General features: G+C 32.1%; 2 protein-coding genes across 4 annotated transcripts in view; both read left to right on the forward strand.

Annotated features, from left to right (window-relative positions):
• Window positions 1-5779: 5779 nt before the first annotated feature.
• LOC137623171 (cuticle protein 21-like) overlaps window positions 5780-17500 on the forward strand; it is a 26085-nt gene continuing 14364 nt past the window's right edge. The window contains exons 1-3 of one of the 2 annotated variants that reach the window (XM_068353869.1): window positions 5780-5817; window positions 6250-6327; window positions 6452-6907. In XM_068353869.1, coding sequence (XP_068209970.1) covers window positions 5806-5817; window positions 6250-6327; window positions 6452-6799 — 438 coding nt within the window. In that variant the 5' untranslated portion in view covers window positions 5780-5805 and the 3' untranslated portion in view covers window positions 6800-6907. Of the gene's footprint in view, window positions 5818-6249; window positions 6328-6451; window positions 6908-17500 lie in introns of those variants that run through there. The other variant, XM_068353871.1, reaches the window with a different exon arrangement.
• Window positions 11778-16735, forward strand: LOC137623170 (cuticle protein 7-like). 2 transcript variants are annotated; one of them, XM_068353868.1, is made up of 3 exons: window positions 11778-11817; window positions 12091-12168; window positions 16289-16735. In XM_068353868.1, exons 1-3 carry the CDS (start codon window positions 11806-11808, stop codon window positions 16634-16636), a joined length of 438 nt encoding a protein of 145 aa, XP_068209969.1. In that variant the 5' UTR covers window positions 11778-11805; the 3' UTR covers window positions 16637-16735. The 2 variants fall into 2 exon arrangements, with proteins under 2 accessions (XP_068209969.1, XP_068209968.1); XM_068353867.1 differs by lacking the exon at window positions 16289-16735 and adding an exon at window positions 12307-12717.

Raw genomic sequence — 17500 nt, forward strand, 5'->3', positions numbered from 1 at the left:
GAATAATGCTTATGCTCTACATAGGAATGGTAACAGTAATTTGTGATAAAGAAAACAACTCCCAGGCGAATAATCATTAAACAATAAGATATATTCGAGGAATAACCGATCTTTATTTTACTAAATGACATACAAATTGAATTATATTTCCACATATCTTCATATGAATTAAATTTAAAATAAAACTATTTTTCAATTGCGGTGGCCGATGTGGCAACGTCCCTGACTGTTGAACGCCAGACTGGGGTTCCAGTCCTGCTCAAACTCGTTAGTTTTTTTAGTCACTACAACCTCATCATCCTTGTGAGCTAAAGGGGGTTTGAGGGAGCCTTTAGTTGTATCTGCTGAGTCATCAACAGCCATTGCCTGGCCCTCCTTGGTCCTAGCTTGGCTAGAGAGGGGCTTAGGCGCTGATCATACGTGTATATGGTCAGTCTCTAGGGCATTGTCCTGCTCGATAGGGCAATGTCACTGTCCCTTGTATCTGCCATTCATGAGCGACCTATAAAACGTTTAAACTCTATCTTCGAGTTTGAGAATACAGCGAAGACTTTATCGTTATGTATTGGACTTCCAGTTTATATGGCCCCTTTGAAACAGGATTATTTAGCCCATATTTTTCACACAGTATATGATCGTATGGTTTATCAAAGACTTTATCGTTATGTATTGGACTTCCAGTTTATATGGCCCCTTTGAAATAAAGGATTATTTAGCCCATATTTTTCATACAGTATATGGTCGTAGGGTTTATCAAAGACTTTATCGTTATGTATTGGACTTCCAGTTTATATGGCCCCTTGGGAATAGAGGATTATTTAGCCCATATTTTTCATACAGTATATGATCGTAGGGTTTAACAAAGACTTTATCGTTATGTATTGGACTTCCAGTTTATATGGCCCCTTGGGAATAGAGGTTTATTTAGCCCATATTTTTCATACAGTATATGATCGTAGGGTTTAACAAAGACTTTATCGTTATGTATTGGACTTCCAGTTTATATGGCCCCTTTGAAATAAAGGATTATTTAACCCATATTTTTCATACAGTATATGATCGTAGGGTTTATCAATGACTTTATCGTTATGTATTGGACTTCCATTTTATATGGCCCCTTTGAAATAAAGGATTATTTAGCCCATATTTTTCATACAATATATGATCGTAAGGTTTAACAAAGACTTTATCGTTATGTATTGGACTTCCAGTTTATATGGCCCCTTTGAAATAAAGGATTATTTAGCACATATTTTTCATACAGTATATGATCGTAGGGTTTATCAAAGACTTTATCGTTATGTATTGGACTTCCAGTTTATATGGCCACTTTGAAACAGAGGATCATTTGGCCCATATTTTTCACACAGTATAAGATCGTAGGGTTTATCAAAGACTTTATCTTTATGTATTGGACTTTCAGTTTATATGGCCCCTTGGGAATAGAGGATTATTTAGCCCATATTTTTCATACAGTATATGATCGTAGGGTTTAACAAAGACTTTATCGTTATGTATTGGACTTCCAGTTTATATGGCCCCTTTGAAATAGAGGATTATTTAGCCCATATTTTTCATACAGTAGATGATCATAGGGTTTATAAAAGACTTTATCGTTATGTATTGGACTTCCAGTTTATATGGCCTCTTTGAAATAGAGGATTATTTAGCCCATATTTTTCATACAATGTATGGTCGTAGGGCTTAATAGAGGACAACCGTACATAAAATCAACAATTAATGATATTAATTGATCAACCAAACAAATGTAATGATCTCTGATGTGTAGGTGCAGATCTATCTGTAGTAATATAATCTTACGTACATAACACCATTAATGGGATCGAGTGCATACAGAAATGGTCAATGAAAAAGGATGTATTGAGAGAGAGAGAGAGAGAGAGAGAGAGAGAGAGAGAGAGAGAGAGAGAGAGAGAGAGAGAGAGAGAGAGAGAGAGAGTATTCTCTCTGTTTCTGTACGTACTTTTAGGTAATGAGTAACGATTTGGAAAATAATAATAATAATAATAATAATAATAATAATAATAATAATAATAATAATAATAACAATAATAATAATAATAATAATAATAATAATAATAATAATAATAATAATAATAATAATAATAATAATAATAATAATATAATAAAAGAGAGAGAGAGAGAGAGAGAGAGAGAGAGAGAGAGAGAGAGAGAGAGAGAGAGAGAGAGAGAGAGAGAGAGAGAGAGAGAGAGAGAGAGAGAGATTGTTTCTTCTCCTTGTTTCTCTACTTACGTTTAGATATTGAACAATATTTAGAAAATCATAATAAAAGAGAGAGAGAGAGAGAGAGAGAGAGAGAGAGAGAGAGAGAGAGAGAGAGAGAGAGAGAGAGAGAGAGAGAAAACCACCGGCAGGTAGCGTGACCTTAAGATGCCCCTTAACTCCTCCCATTCTACCCGGTTAAGAAGGTCAACGGCACAGCTTTGCCAAGGTCAATTGACTTGACCTTGGACTAGACGATGAATACTGATATCCAGTCGTGCTTTGCATCGAGGCAAGTTTTTTGTATCGTTAACTCCGTTGGTCTAAATAATGATTTCATGTTTGTATAAGGAGAATGTGTTTTATGAAAATGAAAGTAAGTTTAATTCACCCTTGTTTGCTTGTTTTTGAGTAATTTTACACAAAAACTACTGGACTGATTTTGACCAAATTTGGTAGTTATGTTGAATATTATCTAAGGATGAGTCTATACAGTTTTGGATAAAGTACATGAGAGCAGAAATACGTAGCAGTAATTTGAAAATAATAGAAATGTTAAGTAAATGTAAAATATTTTGTAAGTTTATTATTTTGTTTGTGAGTAATTTTACACAAAAACTACTGGACCGATTTTGACTAAACTTGGTAGTTGCATTGAGTATTACCCAAGGATAAATCTATACAGTTTTGGATAAAGTACATGAGAGCACAAATACGTAGCAGAACTTTGAAAATAATAGAAATGTTAAGTAAATATAAAATGTTTTGTAAGTTTATTTCTTTGTTTGTATGCAACTTAACACTAAAACTACTGGACCGATTTTGACCAAATTTGGTAGTTATGTTGAATAATATCCAAGGATGAATCTGTACAGTTTTGGATAAAGTACATGAGAGCACAAATACTTAGCAGTACTTTGAAAATAATAGAAATTTTAAGTAAATGTCAAATATTTTGTTAGTTCAATTTTTTGTTTGTGAGTAACTTTACACTATAACTACTTCACCGATACTGACCAAATTTGGTAGTTATATTGCAGTATTACGCAAGGGTAAATCTGTAACATCAAAGTATAAGTACGTCGCAGTACTTTGTAAATAAAAGAAATATTAAGTAAATGTCAAATATTTTGTTAATTTATTTTTTCAACCATTTTGACCAAATTTGGTTGTCATGTTGGGTATGACTCATAGATAAATCTGTGACATTTCGGATAAATTATATGTTTGTACAAGTGCGCAGCAGTGCTTTGAAAATAATAGAAATGTTAAGTAAAACGCAAATATATTGTTAGTTTATATATATCTATTTGTTTGGTTGGGAGCAAGTTTACAATAAAACTATAGCACCGATATTAACCAAATTTAGTTGTCATATTGAGTATGACCCAAGGATGAATCTGTATAATTTTGGATAGAGTACATCAAAGTACAAATACGTAGCACTACTTTGAAAATAATAGAAATCTTAAGTAAATGTCAAATATTTTGTTAGTTTATTATTTCGTTTGTGAGTAACTTTACACAAAAACTACTACACCGATTTTGACCAAACTTGGTAATTATGTTGGGTATGACCTAAGGATGATTTGTATTATTTTGTAAAAAGTACATCAAAGTACATGTACGCAGAAATGCTTTAAAAATATTCGCAATGATAAGTGAGTGGCAATTTTTTTTTTTTTGGGGGGGGGGGGGCGAGCAAATTACGCAAAAAACTACAGAACCAATTTCAACAAAATTTAGTGGACGTCTGGAGCAAGACCCAAAGACAAATTCATTAGATTTTAAATAAAACACATCGAAGTATAAGTACGCAGTGGAGTTAAGAGCAAAATAAGACAGCTTGGCGTGACGAAGGCATGCTCTCTACTGAGCGCCCCTCTCGTTAAGAACAATGCTGATAATGATGGTGATAAATATAAGAATACTACTGTGAAAGAATAATAATAAGGAATATTATGTTAGTGGAGAAAGTTCATGATATATATATATATATATATATATATATATATATATATATATATATATATATATATATATATATATATATATATATATATATATATATATATGTATGTATGTATTATATATATATATATATATATATATATATATATATATGTATATATATATATATATATGTATATGTATATATATATATATATATATATATATATACATATATATACATATATATATATATAACACATACATACATATATATATATATATATACATATACATATATATATATACATATATATATATATATATTATATATATATATATATATATATGTATGTATGTATTATATATATATATATATATATATATATATATGTATATATATATATATATATATATATATATATATATATATACAGTATATTTATGTATATACATATATCTATATCTATATATATACATATATCTATATCTATATATAAATGTATATATATATATATATATGTATATATTATCTAAATCTTTATAAAATTCTATTACCAATTGTCCTATTACTAGTAAGCTTACTACAACTAATACTAACAAAAATGGTAATATTATTATAGAACACCTGTTGAATATTAGACATCCTAATAATAATAATAATAATAATAATAATAATAATAATAATAATAATAATAATAATAATAATAATAATAATAATAATAATAATAATAATAATAATTAATGCATTAACACCAATAATCTTTCCATACTCCCGAGATCGTTGAAATGTATATACTTAACCCCCCCCCCCCAAAAAAAAACAATAAAAAAATTCAAACATATTTTGGAAATAACAGAGAAAATATAGTGTATAGTGAAACGTGAAATTATGAATATATGTTAATTACAAAACTTATTCATATAAATATATTATTATGTATATAATCATCATCTCTTCTTACGTCTATTGACGCAAAAGGAGCCCATGATGTATATACAATATTATAAATTGTAAAAACTGTAAATGAGTATTTCTTAAAAAAAAAGAAAAAATTACAATTTTCATCAACTCCTTTTACGTCTATTGACGTAAAAATAGGCTCATGATGTACATAAATTATTATAAATTGTAAAAACTGTAAATGTATAATTCTTAACCAAAAAAAAAAAAATGACAATTTTCATCATCTCCTTTTACGTCTATTGACGCAAAAAAGGGCTCAGGATGTATATACAATATTATAATTTGTGAAAACTGTAAATGTGTATTTCTCAAAATAAAAAAGGAAAAATTTACACAATTTTTGCCCTAATTTCAATCATCACTTCGTTAATCCATTTGCAAACGCTTGGTCACTCCATAAAGAAAGGCACTAAAACATCTTTATAATGTCTGAGGTTCATCTAATTATGTATTCAAGCGAAGCGAGAGTTTACGAAACTCTCCCGAAACTTGTTTCAATGTAAAAAAAAAAAAAAGCGAAAAAAACTTGAATTCTCATGAGCCTGACCACGCCTACTCTCTGTAGGGTGCCTGACTGCTCACTATAAATTCGGCTGTCTTTCTCAGGGAGGTACAGAGTTTCCAAGTCACTCGTTCTCTCATCATGGTTTCTAAGGTAAGCTGAGAAATGGTGTACTAGATGATACTCTAACAATTATTTAGATCTATACATTTCTATTATTAAAATTTTGACTATATCTTATTTTCATTCAGTTAATATAGGTGTTTATACCTTTCCCAGTCTGTGTGTACTTCGGAAATTTGTTTATTTCTAAATTTTCGTTTAGAGAATATAGTGGTTTATTCCTTTCCCTATCTCTAAGTACTTCGGAATTTTGTATATTTTTTAATTTTCATCTAAAGAATATATTTGTTTATTCCGTTCCCTATCTGCAGGTACTTCAGAATTTTGTATATTTTTTTTTAATTTTCATCTAAAGAATATAGTTGTTTATTCTGTTCCCTATCTGCATGTACTTCAGAATTTTGTATATTTTCTAATTTTCGTTTATAGAATATAGTTATTTATTCTTTTCCCTCTCTGTAGGTTCTTCTGGTTGTACTGGGCTTGGCTGCCCTTGCTGCTGCAGACAGTAGGGAAACCTACCGCTACGCAGCTCCAAGAGTAAGTATTATTAATGCCAAAATGAGAATACTTGAGTCTCAAATATATTGAAGACATTGAATGCCTCACTTGAAGACATTCCTGGATTATCATCCTTTAAGTAAACAAATCGCTTTAATTCCAGGCTTCATCCAGCTCCGAGGAATCATACGAATCCTCTGAGGCCAAGTACAACTTCAACTGGGCCGTGAGCGACGACTCCTCCAGCAACGAATTCGGACACCAGGAAGCCCGTGACGGAGACGACACCCAGGGGTCGTACTACGTCCAGTTGCCCGACTCCCGCCTGCAGAAGGTGTCCTACCACGTCGACGGAGATGACGGCTACGTAGCCGAAGTCACCTACGAAGGAGAAGCCCAGTTCGATTCCGTCGAATCTTACGAATCAAGCTCCGAGGAATCCTTTGAGTCTCCCAGATATGCTCCACCCCCACGCCGCTATTATGCTCCCGACTCCAACGAATCCAAGTAGATCTCATTAATACATAATTACTTGGAATGGAAGTTTGTTAAATTATATTATATGGATTTGCCAAGAGCAAAAGCCCTTATTTATTTATAAAATAAATTATACTATTCATTTCATATTTTTATTTCTAGATTCCTACATACTACTGTTGACTGGTAATCAAGTGAAAGAATGAATGAAGAAATAACAGATAGCTTGCTGAAGCTATGACCATGATTATTATTATTATTATTATTATTATTATTATTATTATTATTATTATTATTATTATTATTATTATTATTATTATTATTAAGTTGAGATCCAATCGTCCTAAAACTCGAATAAGAGATTCCAAAAGTGGTATACTTTTTCTAACTAAAGTAATTTAATTATATTAAACAATTCTTATAGAATGAACAGAAGTGTATAACTCGAAAGGAATTTGTTTTTAACTTGGTCAAATATTTGAATTATTTTTTAAGGATTATCTTAGCCTTTTTTGCTTATTAACTGAGAAATACACATAAACCAAATTAGAAAAGCAAATGTTGTTACTGGTTAAAGGTTTTATGTAATTTAATTTATATACATATGTATGTATATTTGTATATACTTATATGTATGTATATATGCATGTATATATATATATATATATATATATATATATATATATATATATATATATATATATATATATATATATAACATTAATATACAAATACATATATGTATATATGTCCATATTCATTTATTCAAACACATATATAATTTACATATAAATATATGCTTAGAGATAAATATATATATATATATATATATATATATATATATATATATATATATATATATATATATATATATATATATATATATATATATATATGTATATCTATATATGTAAATATATATATATATATATATATATTTATATATATATATATATATATATATATATATATATATATATATACACTTATATATATACACATATATATACACAAACATGAATGTATGTACATATATATACTGTATATATATACATATATATAAATAAATATATATGTATATATATATATATATATATATATATATATATATATATATATATAGAGAGAGAGAGAGAGAGAGAGAGAGAGAGAGAGAGAGAGAGAGAGAGAGAGAGAGAGAGAGAGAGAGAGAGAGAGAGGAGAGATAAGTTTTCTTCCCTATTTTGGAATTACATGAAACCATTTCATCATTAAATCTTCTTTCTCATTAGAAAGATATTAATAAGATAAAGTTTTATGTTTGTGTATGTAATTATGTTGTTGTTCTAAAGATATATTGTAAACAAATATTTATGGCTTTTAGTTTTCATGTTATGCCATCTTTCATGCTAACATAAATGAGAATTTTGAAACCACGAACTTTTATTTGCAATATATTGAAGAAATATATGTTGATATATATAGGTAGTTGGTTGGCCAGGACACCAGCCACCCGTTGAGAAACTACAACTAGAGAGTTATGACGTCTTTTGACTGGCCAGACAGCACTACATAGGATCTTTCTATCTGGTCATGGGTCATTTTCCCTTTGCCTACACATACACCGAATAGTGTGACCTATTCTTTACATATTCTCTTCCGTCCTCATACACCTGACAACACTGAGATTACAAAACAATTCTTCATCACTCAACGGGTTACTGCACTGTAATTGTTCAGTGGCCACTTTCCTCTTGCTAAGGGTAGAAGAAACTTTTTATCTATGGTAAGCAGCTCTTTTATGAGGACACTCTAATCTTGGGTAGTGCCATAACCTCTGTACCATGGTCTTCCACAGTTTTGGGTTAGAGATCTCTTGCCTGAGGGTACACCCGGGTACACTATTCTACCTAATTTCTCTACCTCTTGTTTTGTTAAAGTTCATATAGTTTATATAGGAGATATTTATTTTAATATTGTTACTCTCCGGGAAATAGTTTATTTTTCTTTTTTCCTTCCCTCACTGGGTTATTTTCCCTGTGGGAGCCCATGGGCTTATAACATCTTTATTTTCAAACTAGGGTTTTAGCTTACCAAGTAATAATAATGATTATGAAAACAATCGGACAAAAAAGTTATTATTATTATTATTATTATTATTATTATTATTATTATTATTAAGAGCTAAGCTACAACACTAGCTGGAAAACCTGGATACTATAAGCCCAAGGGCTCTAACATAGGAAAAGTATCCCAGTAAGGAAAGACGATAAGTAAATAGATAAACTACATTAGAAAAAATTAACTATTAATATAAAATATCCTAAGATCAGTAACAACATTGAAATAGATCTGTCTTATATAAACTATTAATAGAGACTTATATCTGCTTATTCAACATAAAAAAACATTTGCAACAAGCTTGAACTTCTGAAGTTCCACCGATTCAACTACCCAATTAAGAAGATCATTCCACAACAGGGCCAATGGTGGAATAAAACCTCTAGAATACTGTATAGTATTGAGTCTTAAAGACCATGGCATTGATGATATCTGGTCATTACTCAACCTAGGGTCAATAAGATTCTATGCCACAGGCGTTAATGGCCGAAAATCCTTTCACCAGTTAAGGTCACCGGTCTTTGTAATGAAGAGATTTCATCAGTGACCTTGAGGAGGTCGAAACATTTTGATGTATAGTGAAACGTTTTTTTTGTTTTAAGGTATATAATGAATATAAGGTTATGGATACATTGCAGCACAACTAATTATAGATTATTCATAGAAATGACAATATATGTGTGAATATACATATACTGTTAAAGAAGCCGTAATTTCAATTGGATATTCTCCGTAGAAATATACTGTTATCATCTGTATTTCAGTAAAATACAGGCGACCCTAATTTGTACCCTACTTTGTTATTATCTTTTATGGGTTGGTGACCGTAATATGACTCATTAAGGTCAATATATCCGTTTTTATAGCGGCAAATGCGTGGCAACAGATATTCCAGGATTTTTACTGTGTTTTTACGCATTTTTTTTAACAGTGTATGTTCTTATCCTGACAAAACTCCTTTCATGAACTATTTTTAGGTTTTCTCATCAGAAAAGCTATGGGATTCATTGTTCAGTGGCTACATCCTTCTTAGTAAGGGTAGAAGAGACTCTTTAGCTATGGTAACCAGCTCTTCTAGGAGAAAGACACCCCAAAATCAAACCATTCTTCCCTAGTCTTGGGTTGTGCCATAGCCTCTATACCATGGTCTTTCACTGTCTTGGATTAGCGTTCTCTTGCTTGGGGGTACTCACCGGCATGATGTTCTATCTTAGTTTTCTTTTTCTTTTTTTTTCTTTTGTTTGTTTGCTTTAGTAGTTTATATGTGAAGGATAAGATTTAATGTTGTTACTGCTCTTAAAATATTCTATTCTAATTGTTTATTCTTCTCTTGTAGTTTATTTATTACCTTCTTTCATTTCCTCACAGGGTTATTTTTCCCTGTTGGAGCCCTTCGGCTCATAGCATCTTGCTTTTCCAACTCGGGTTAAAGCCTAGCTTGTAATAATAATGATGATAATAGATATTCGATCAGACATCCAGGGTGATATTAAAAGACTCTGGAGGACTCTTAAATTATTGTAGTTGGTAAGATCCATATTCATAAACTCAATGAAGAAGCAATGACACCTGAAAGTTGTTTAATATCGACTCGACTTGCATTGCTCTTAGTTCTTTACTGCATTCAGATCAATATGTATTTCAATATGTCCTTGAAATAATTGTTAAGTGAACACTGGTATTATTAATATTATTATTATTATTATTATTATTATTATTATTATTATTATTATTATTATTATTATTATTATTTTTATTATTATTATTAATATTATTATCAATATTATTATTATTATTATTATTATTATTATTATTATTACTATTATTATTATTATTATTATTATTATCTCCTATGAATGACCAATATGATTTATATATTAACTATCCAACATCTGTTACTGAGCTTGCCAAAATATTTTGAGGATTTTTATGGAAATAGATATTTTCTTCGTATACAACAAAGATAAAATGATATACCCAAACAATTATAACTACAAACATGTATTATTTTCATGTACGTATGCGTACGAGTTTAAAGTCATCATCATCATCATCATCTACTACGCCTATTGACGCAAAGGGCCTCGGTTAGATTTTGCCATTCGTCTCTATCTTGAGCTTTCAATTCAATACTTCTCCATTCATACTCTACTTCACGCCTCACAGACCTCAGTCACGTAGGCCTTGGTCTTCCAACTCTTCTAGTGGCTTGCAGATCCAAGTTAAACGTTTGGTGAACTAATACCTCTTGAGGAGTGCGAAGAGCACGCCCAAACCATCTCCATCTACCCTTCATTATGATCTCATCTACATATGGCACTCGAGTAATCTCTCTTATAATATAAAGTAGGTCATATCAACTGTCATCGTATCAACAACATGAAAGAATTTTCTTTTTCATCTACGTAATTTTTTTATAACAAAAATTTTTGCTCTTCGAATTTTGATAAGCAAATGTCAAACAGGGAAGACAAATTCTGTATAATTTTGTACAAGTGCCCTCTAGAATAGGAAATATATAAACAGTTGCCATTGAAATATATATAATAAATCATAGAAAACTGAAAATATGTTGTGCTCAATAATACAAAGTTCAACTTAATGTCCTCTAAAGTTTAAAGGTGACCTCTTCAATAAGAAATATATAAACAGTTTCCATTAAAATCTGCGTTTTAAATCATAGTAAACTGAACATATGCTGTGTTTGATGAAATAAAGCTTAACTTAACATTCTTTAAAGTTTAGAGTACAGGTTTCTCTAGCCCATATACGCAGAGGTTTTGCAATAGCCAAACGGTTAACAAACAAACTCGTGCACAAACCAGTGGAATATCTTGTTTTCAGGCAGATGTGGACCACGCCTACCCGTTCATGGCACTTATATATTGAGCAGCTCAGCTGATCACAGCACACAGTTCTCCAGAACCTCAAACGAACACCATGATTATGAAGGTAAGATGAGATCCAGGGTCTATTCTACCAATAGATAGTTTATGGGGATAGTTCTCATAAGATGAGGTTAAGGGTCAATTCTACCAATATATAGTTTATGGGGATAGTTTTCATAAGATGAAATCACGTGTCTATTCTACCAATAGATAGTTTATGGGAATAGTTTTCATAAGATGATATCATGGGTCTATTCTACCTACAGATAGTGTATGCGGATAGTTTTCAAAGGCATTGTTAGTTTAATTATATAATAATCTGTATAATACTTTTCAGGTCCTTTTGGTTGCCCTGGGCTTGGCTGCCCTAGTTGCTGCAGACAGCAGGGAAAGATATGCCTACGCTGCTCCTAGAGTGAGTATAATGTCTGTCATGACTTAACATATATTGATAATGAATAATATAAAGCTTCTTTCAATAAGACATGTATAAATAATGTCTCATTCCTAAAAAACTCATTTAAATTTATTAAACACTTTTCAAAAATTCCAGGCTTCATCCAGCTCCGAGGAATCATATGAATCCAGCGAAGCCAAATACAACTTCAACTGGGCCGTGAGCGACTCCTCCTCCAGCAACGAATTCGGACACCAGGAAGCCCGTGACGGAGACGACACCCAGGGGTCGTACTATGTCCAGCTGCCCGACTCCCGCCTGCAGAAAGTGTCCTACCACGTTGATGGAGATGATGGCTACGTTGCCGAAGTCACCTACGAAGGAGAGGCCCAGTTCGATTCCGTCGAATCCTACGAATCAGCTTCAGACGAATCCTTTGAGGCTCCCAGATATGCTCCACCTCCACGCCGCTATTACGCTCCCGACTCCAACGAATCCAAATAAATGGAGATGAATGATGCTAAGGCTGGAGAACATTATATCGTCCTTATTTATTGTACAAATATTTAATACTCTATTTATTCAAATAAAATGACAGAATAATCACATGTTTTTATATTTTGATCTTTCTGTATTTCCTTAAAAATACCGACGTCCACCATTAGAAGATCTTTATTGTATTAAACATCTGGTCATTATTCAACTCAAGGTCAATAAGACTCTATGCCCCAGAGATTAATGGCTGAGGTATTGGTATGTACAGGACCCTTTCACAGAGGTGGAGGTCACCACTCCTTGTCATTGGGAGATTTCTTCAGTGACCTTCATGAAGGCTAAACGTTTTCATACGTTGTTTAACGTTTGTTCATTCATGGTATCCAATGAGTATAATTATGGTGATGAACGCAATTCTCCATAACTATCTATACTACCTATATATATATATATATATATATATATATATATATATATATATATATATATATATATATATATATATACATATATATATGTATATATATATATATATATATATATATATATATATATATATATATATACATTCCTTTCTGAGTGGACATAACCTATTGTGGTGAATTTGTTTGTGTGTTGCTATGATTAGCCAAGCTGTACTAGTCAGGGATACCAATACAAGGTTGGTTTTATGTGAGAGGATCAGACAAAAGTATCCCACCATCACCAATCCTCACTGGTCAGCGTGATGATAAAAACTGGTCAAACCGCGGTCATGAATAAGAACATGTCTGAGGCTTTTGTCCTGCAGTGGTCTAGAAACGACTGCATTTGTTGTTTGTTGTTGCATATATATACATGTATACATATGCATACTCCCAGTGTCCCTTACTCCTAGATGTAGATAACAGTGTTATTTGCCTTTTAAATTAAGCATCCTTCTCATACAGTTATATATGATGTTAGTTTTCATTAAATTACTGATTTTTAAATTTTGTCTTTATATTATACGTATTGGTGAACTGAAATAGTTTATGATAATAAATGAAGAATATTTCAAGATCTTTTATGACAACTTATTGTAACAAAGAATAAGAGAAGTTAAGAGGTTATATAGGTAAGTACATTGACATAGAAATACTATTTTAACAGAAAGTTAGGTTGTGGTGGCCGATGTGGTAACGTCCTTAATTGGTGAACGCCAGATTGGGATTCAAGTCCCGCTCAAACTCGTTAGCTTCTTTGGCCGCTGCAACCTCTCTATCCTAGTGAGCGGAGGATATGGGGTTTGGGGGAGTCTATAGGTCTATCTGCTGAGTCATCAGCAGCCATTGCCTAGCCCTCTTTTGGTCCATCTTGGGTGGAGAGCGGGTTTAGGCGCTGACCATATGTATATATGGTCAGTCTCTAGGGCATTGTCCTGCTTGATATGTCAATGTTACTGTCCCTTGCCTCTGCCATTTGTGAGTGTCCTTTAAACCTTTAAATGCTGTACCTCCTGATCTATATAAGGGTTTCCATTATTCGTATAAGAATGTTCACATATACCTCATTAAATCGTTTACTTCCAATGCAGCTTGAGGTTGTAAAACGAACTCTGATTACTACAATATTTATTTGAGTAGACATAGATTTGAGGAAAATTCTTTTTATTATTCTTGATTATAAATTAAAACGTATTTCATGTTTTTTTATGTTTTCTCACCAGAGAATGGCAAGTGAATGATTCCTTCATAGATATGTGAGTATAGGAAGACTTTCAGATTAATCAAATCGTTAAGATGTCTATTCTGAAGCTCGGTGAAGAAGCTACGGCAACTGAATGTAGATTAACATATGAGTTGAAGTATTTAGCAGTTTATTACCTCCGCCAACGAAGTTGGAAGGAGGTCATCTTTACCCCCGGTTTGTATATCTTCTTGTGCGCGTTTGTTTGTGAGCAGTTTCCTGGCCATAATTTTAGTCGTAGATTAATGAAACTTGCAATGATTAATTTTTATGAAAAATTATGGAAATTATTGAATTTCATAAGGTCAAGGTCACGATCAAGCAAAATGTGCAATTAACTTGATCAGCCATAATTTTGGACATCGTTATAGCCAAGACTTCAAACTGAGTTCATATTTGAGCGTATGAAAATCAATGGCAGTTAATAAATGTTAAAGTCAAAGGTCATGGTGAAGGTCTAACAAAAGATCGAGAAATAAGCTGCCAATGCAGTCCGCACTATAGTTCTTTATTTTTTTCAGACCGAAAATTTATTGTCATTTAACCGTCTAGTGTTGCATAAGAGACCATTATTATTATTATTATTATTATTATTATTATTATTAGCAGTATTACTATTATTGATATCATTATCACTATTATTGTTATTATTATTATTATTATTATTATCATTATTATTACCTTTATTATTATTATTATTATTAATATTATAATAATATTAAAGGTTAATCATCTAAATGATTTTATGTTTAGTATCCAAAAATGAGTAGGACGATAAACATAAATAAAATTGTTTACAAATGTGTGTTTTTCATGTATGCATGCGTATGCATGATGCATATTTATCCTTTCTTTCTCTTCACTTACATTTTGTTAATTTTATTATTTACGCTTTGGTAAATAACATACAAACTGTATCTTATATTATTCAGAGATGCTATTGGAAATTTTAAAACTAAGTCTTAAACAGAGCATAAAAATTCAGTATGGGACTATACACTTGACCTTCAGGATAAGAAATATATAAAAAGCTTCCATTAACATCTGTGTTTTTAATCCTCATAAAATGAAAAGAGGTTTTGTTAGGTAATATACACAAAGTTCAAATAAATATCCTTTAAAGTTTAGAGCACAGGTTTCTCTAGCCCATATACGCAGAGGTTTTGCAATAGCCCAACGGTTAACACACACACTCGTACACAAACAAAAAGAAAATCTTGTTTCCAGGCAGATCTGGACCACGCCTACCCCTTCATGGCACCTATATATTGAGCAGCTCAGCTGATCACAGCACACAGTTCTCCAGAACCTCAAACGAACACCATGGTTATGAAGGTGAGATGAGATCCAGGGTCTATTCTACCAATATATAGTTAATGGGGATAGATTTCATAAGATGAGATTAAGGGTCTATTCTACCAATATATAGTTTATGGGGATAGTTTTCATACGATGAAATCACGGGTCTATTCTAGCAATAGATAGTTTATGGGGATAGTTTTCATATGATGAAATCACGGGTCTATTCTAGCAATAGATAGTTTATGGGGATAGTTTTCCTAAGATGAGATCCAGGGTCTATTCTATCAATAGATAGTTTATGGGGATTCTTTTCATAAGATGATATCACGGGTCTATTTTACCAATAGAGAGTTTATGGGGATAGTTTTAAAAAGCTTTTTTTATCTAATTATATTATGATCTGTATAATACATTTCAGGTCCTTTTGGTTGCCCTGGGCTTGGCTGCCCTAGTTGCTGCGGACAGCAGGGAAAGATATGCCTACGCTGCTCCTAGAGTGAGTATAATGTCTGTTATGATTCAACATATATTGATAATGAATAACATAAAACCTATTCCAGTTAGACATGTATAAATAATGTCTCATTCCAAAGAACCCATTTACATTTATGAAACTCTTTGCAAAAAATTCCAGGCTTCATCCAGCTCCGAGGAATCATACGAATCCAGCGAAGCCAAATACAACTTCAACTGGGCCGTGAGCGACGACTCCTCCAGCAACGAATTCGGACACCAGGAAGCCCGTGACGGAGACGACACCCAGGGGTCGTACTACGTCCAGCTGCCCGACTCCCGCCTGCAGAAGGTGTCCTACTACGTCGACGGAGATGACGGATACGTAGCCGAAGTCAACTATGAAGGAGAGGCCCAGTTTGATTCCGTCGAATCCTACGAATCAGCTTCTGACGAATCCTTTGAGGCTCCAAGATATGCTCCACCTCCACGCCGCTATTATGCTCCCGACTCCAACGAATCCAAGTAAATAGAGATGAAGGCTGCTAAGGCTTGAGAACATTATAGCGCCCTTATTTATTGTACAAATATTTAATACTCTATTTATTCCAATAAAATGACAGAATAATGTGTTTATCTTTTAACTCTTCTTTTATGTGTTACCATAAACATGACAATGTCTACCAACAGAAGATATTTGGTTTATTAAATCCAAATAATATAATGTTAGAAACAGAATACTCTACTTTATCACATTTCATAACAAGAATGGTGGAGAAGGATTGGACTAGATTGGTGATAGGAATTTAGCAGATCTAGATTTTGCTGATAATGTTGTCCTTGTTAGCAGAAGACCATAGGATTTGCAATGCTTGCTTACCAAAATGAATGAAATATCACATGAGGATGGGCTGAAGATTAATAGAAGAAAGACAGAGATGATGAGAACAGAGTATGCAATGGAAGATGAAATATCACTGGAAGGAGAAAGGATTAATGAGGTAGAATAATTTAAGTATTTAGGAACTATGATCTCCAATACAGGGTCTTTAAAATTAAAGTTTAGTGAAAGACTGAAAAAAAAAAAAACAAATCATCCAATGGCTAAGATAAGTAAAATTTGGAAATCAAATCCCCTGAAATTACATATAAAATCAAACTCTATATCAGTCTAGTGAGATTTGTGTTACTCTATGGACATGAGTCATGGTAGGACAATGAAACAATCTCTAATAGATTTAGTAGATTTGAGAACAAAGCCGTCAGAAGGTTATTGAGTTAAATTACAAGACAGGATTAGAAATGAAACTATAAGAGAGACTACTTGAGTGCCATATGTGGATGAGATCATGATGAGAGGTAGATGGAGTTGGTTTGGGCATGCTCTTCGTTC

This window comes from Palaemon carinicauda, chromosome 30, assembly GCF_036898095.1.
Source record: "Palaemon carinicauda isolate YSFRI2023 chromosome 30, ASM3689809v2, whole genome shotgun sequence".
NCBI lineage: Eukaryota > Metazoa > Arthropoda > Malacostraca > Decapoda > Palaemonidae > Palaemon > Palaemon carinicauda.

Excerpts from the sequence above, each read along its gene's own strand:
- LOC137623170 (XM_068353868.1), top strand. Across the intron at positions 12,169-16,288 it reads ATGCCTACGCTGCTCCTAGA|GCTTCATCCAGCTCCGAGGA; the intron begins GTGAGTATAATG and ends AAAAAATTCCAG.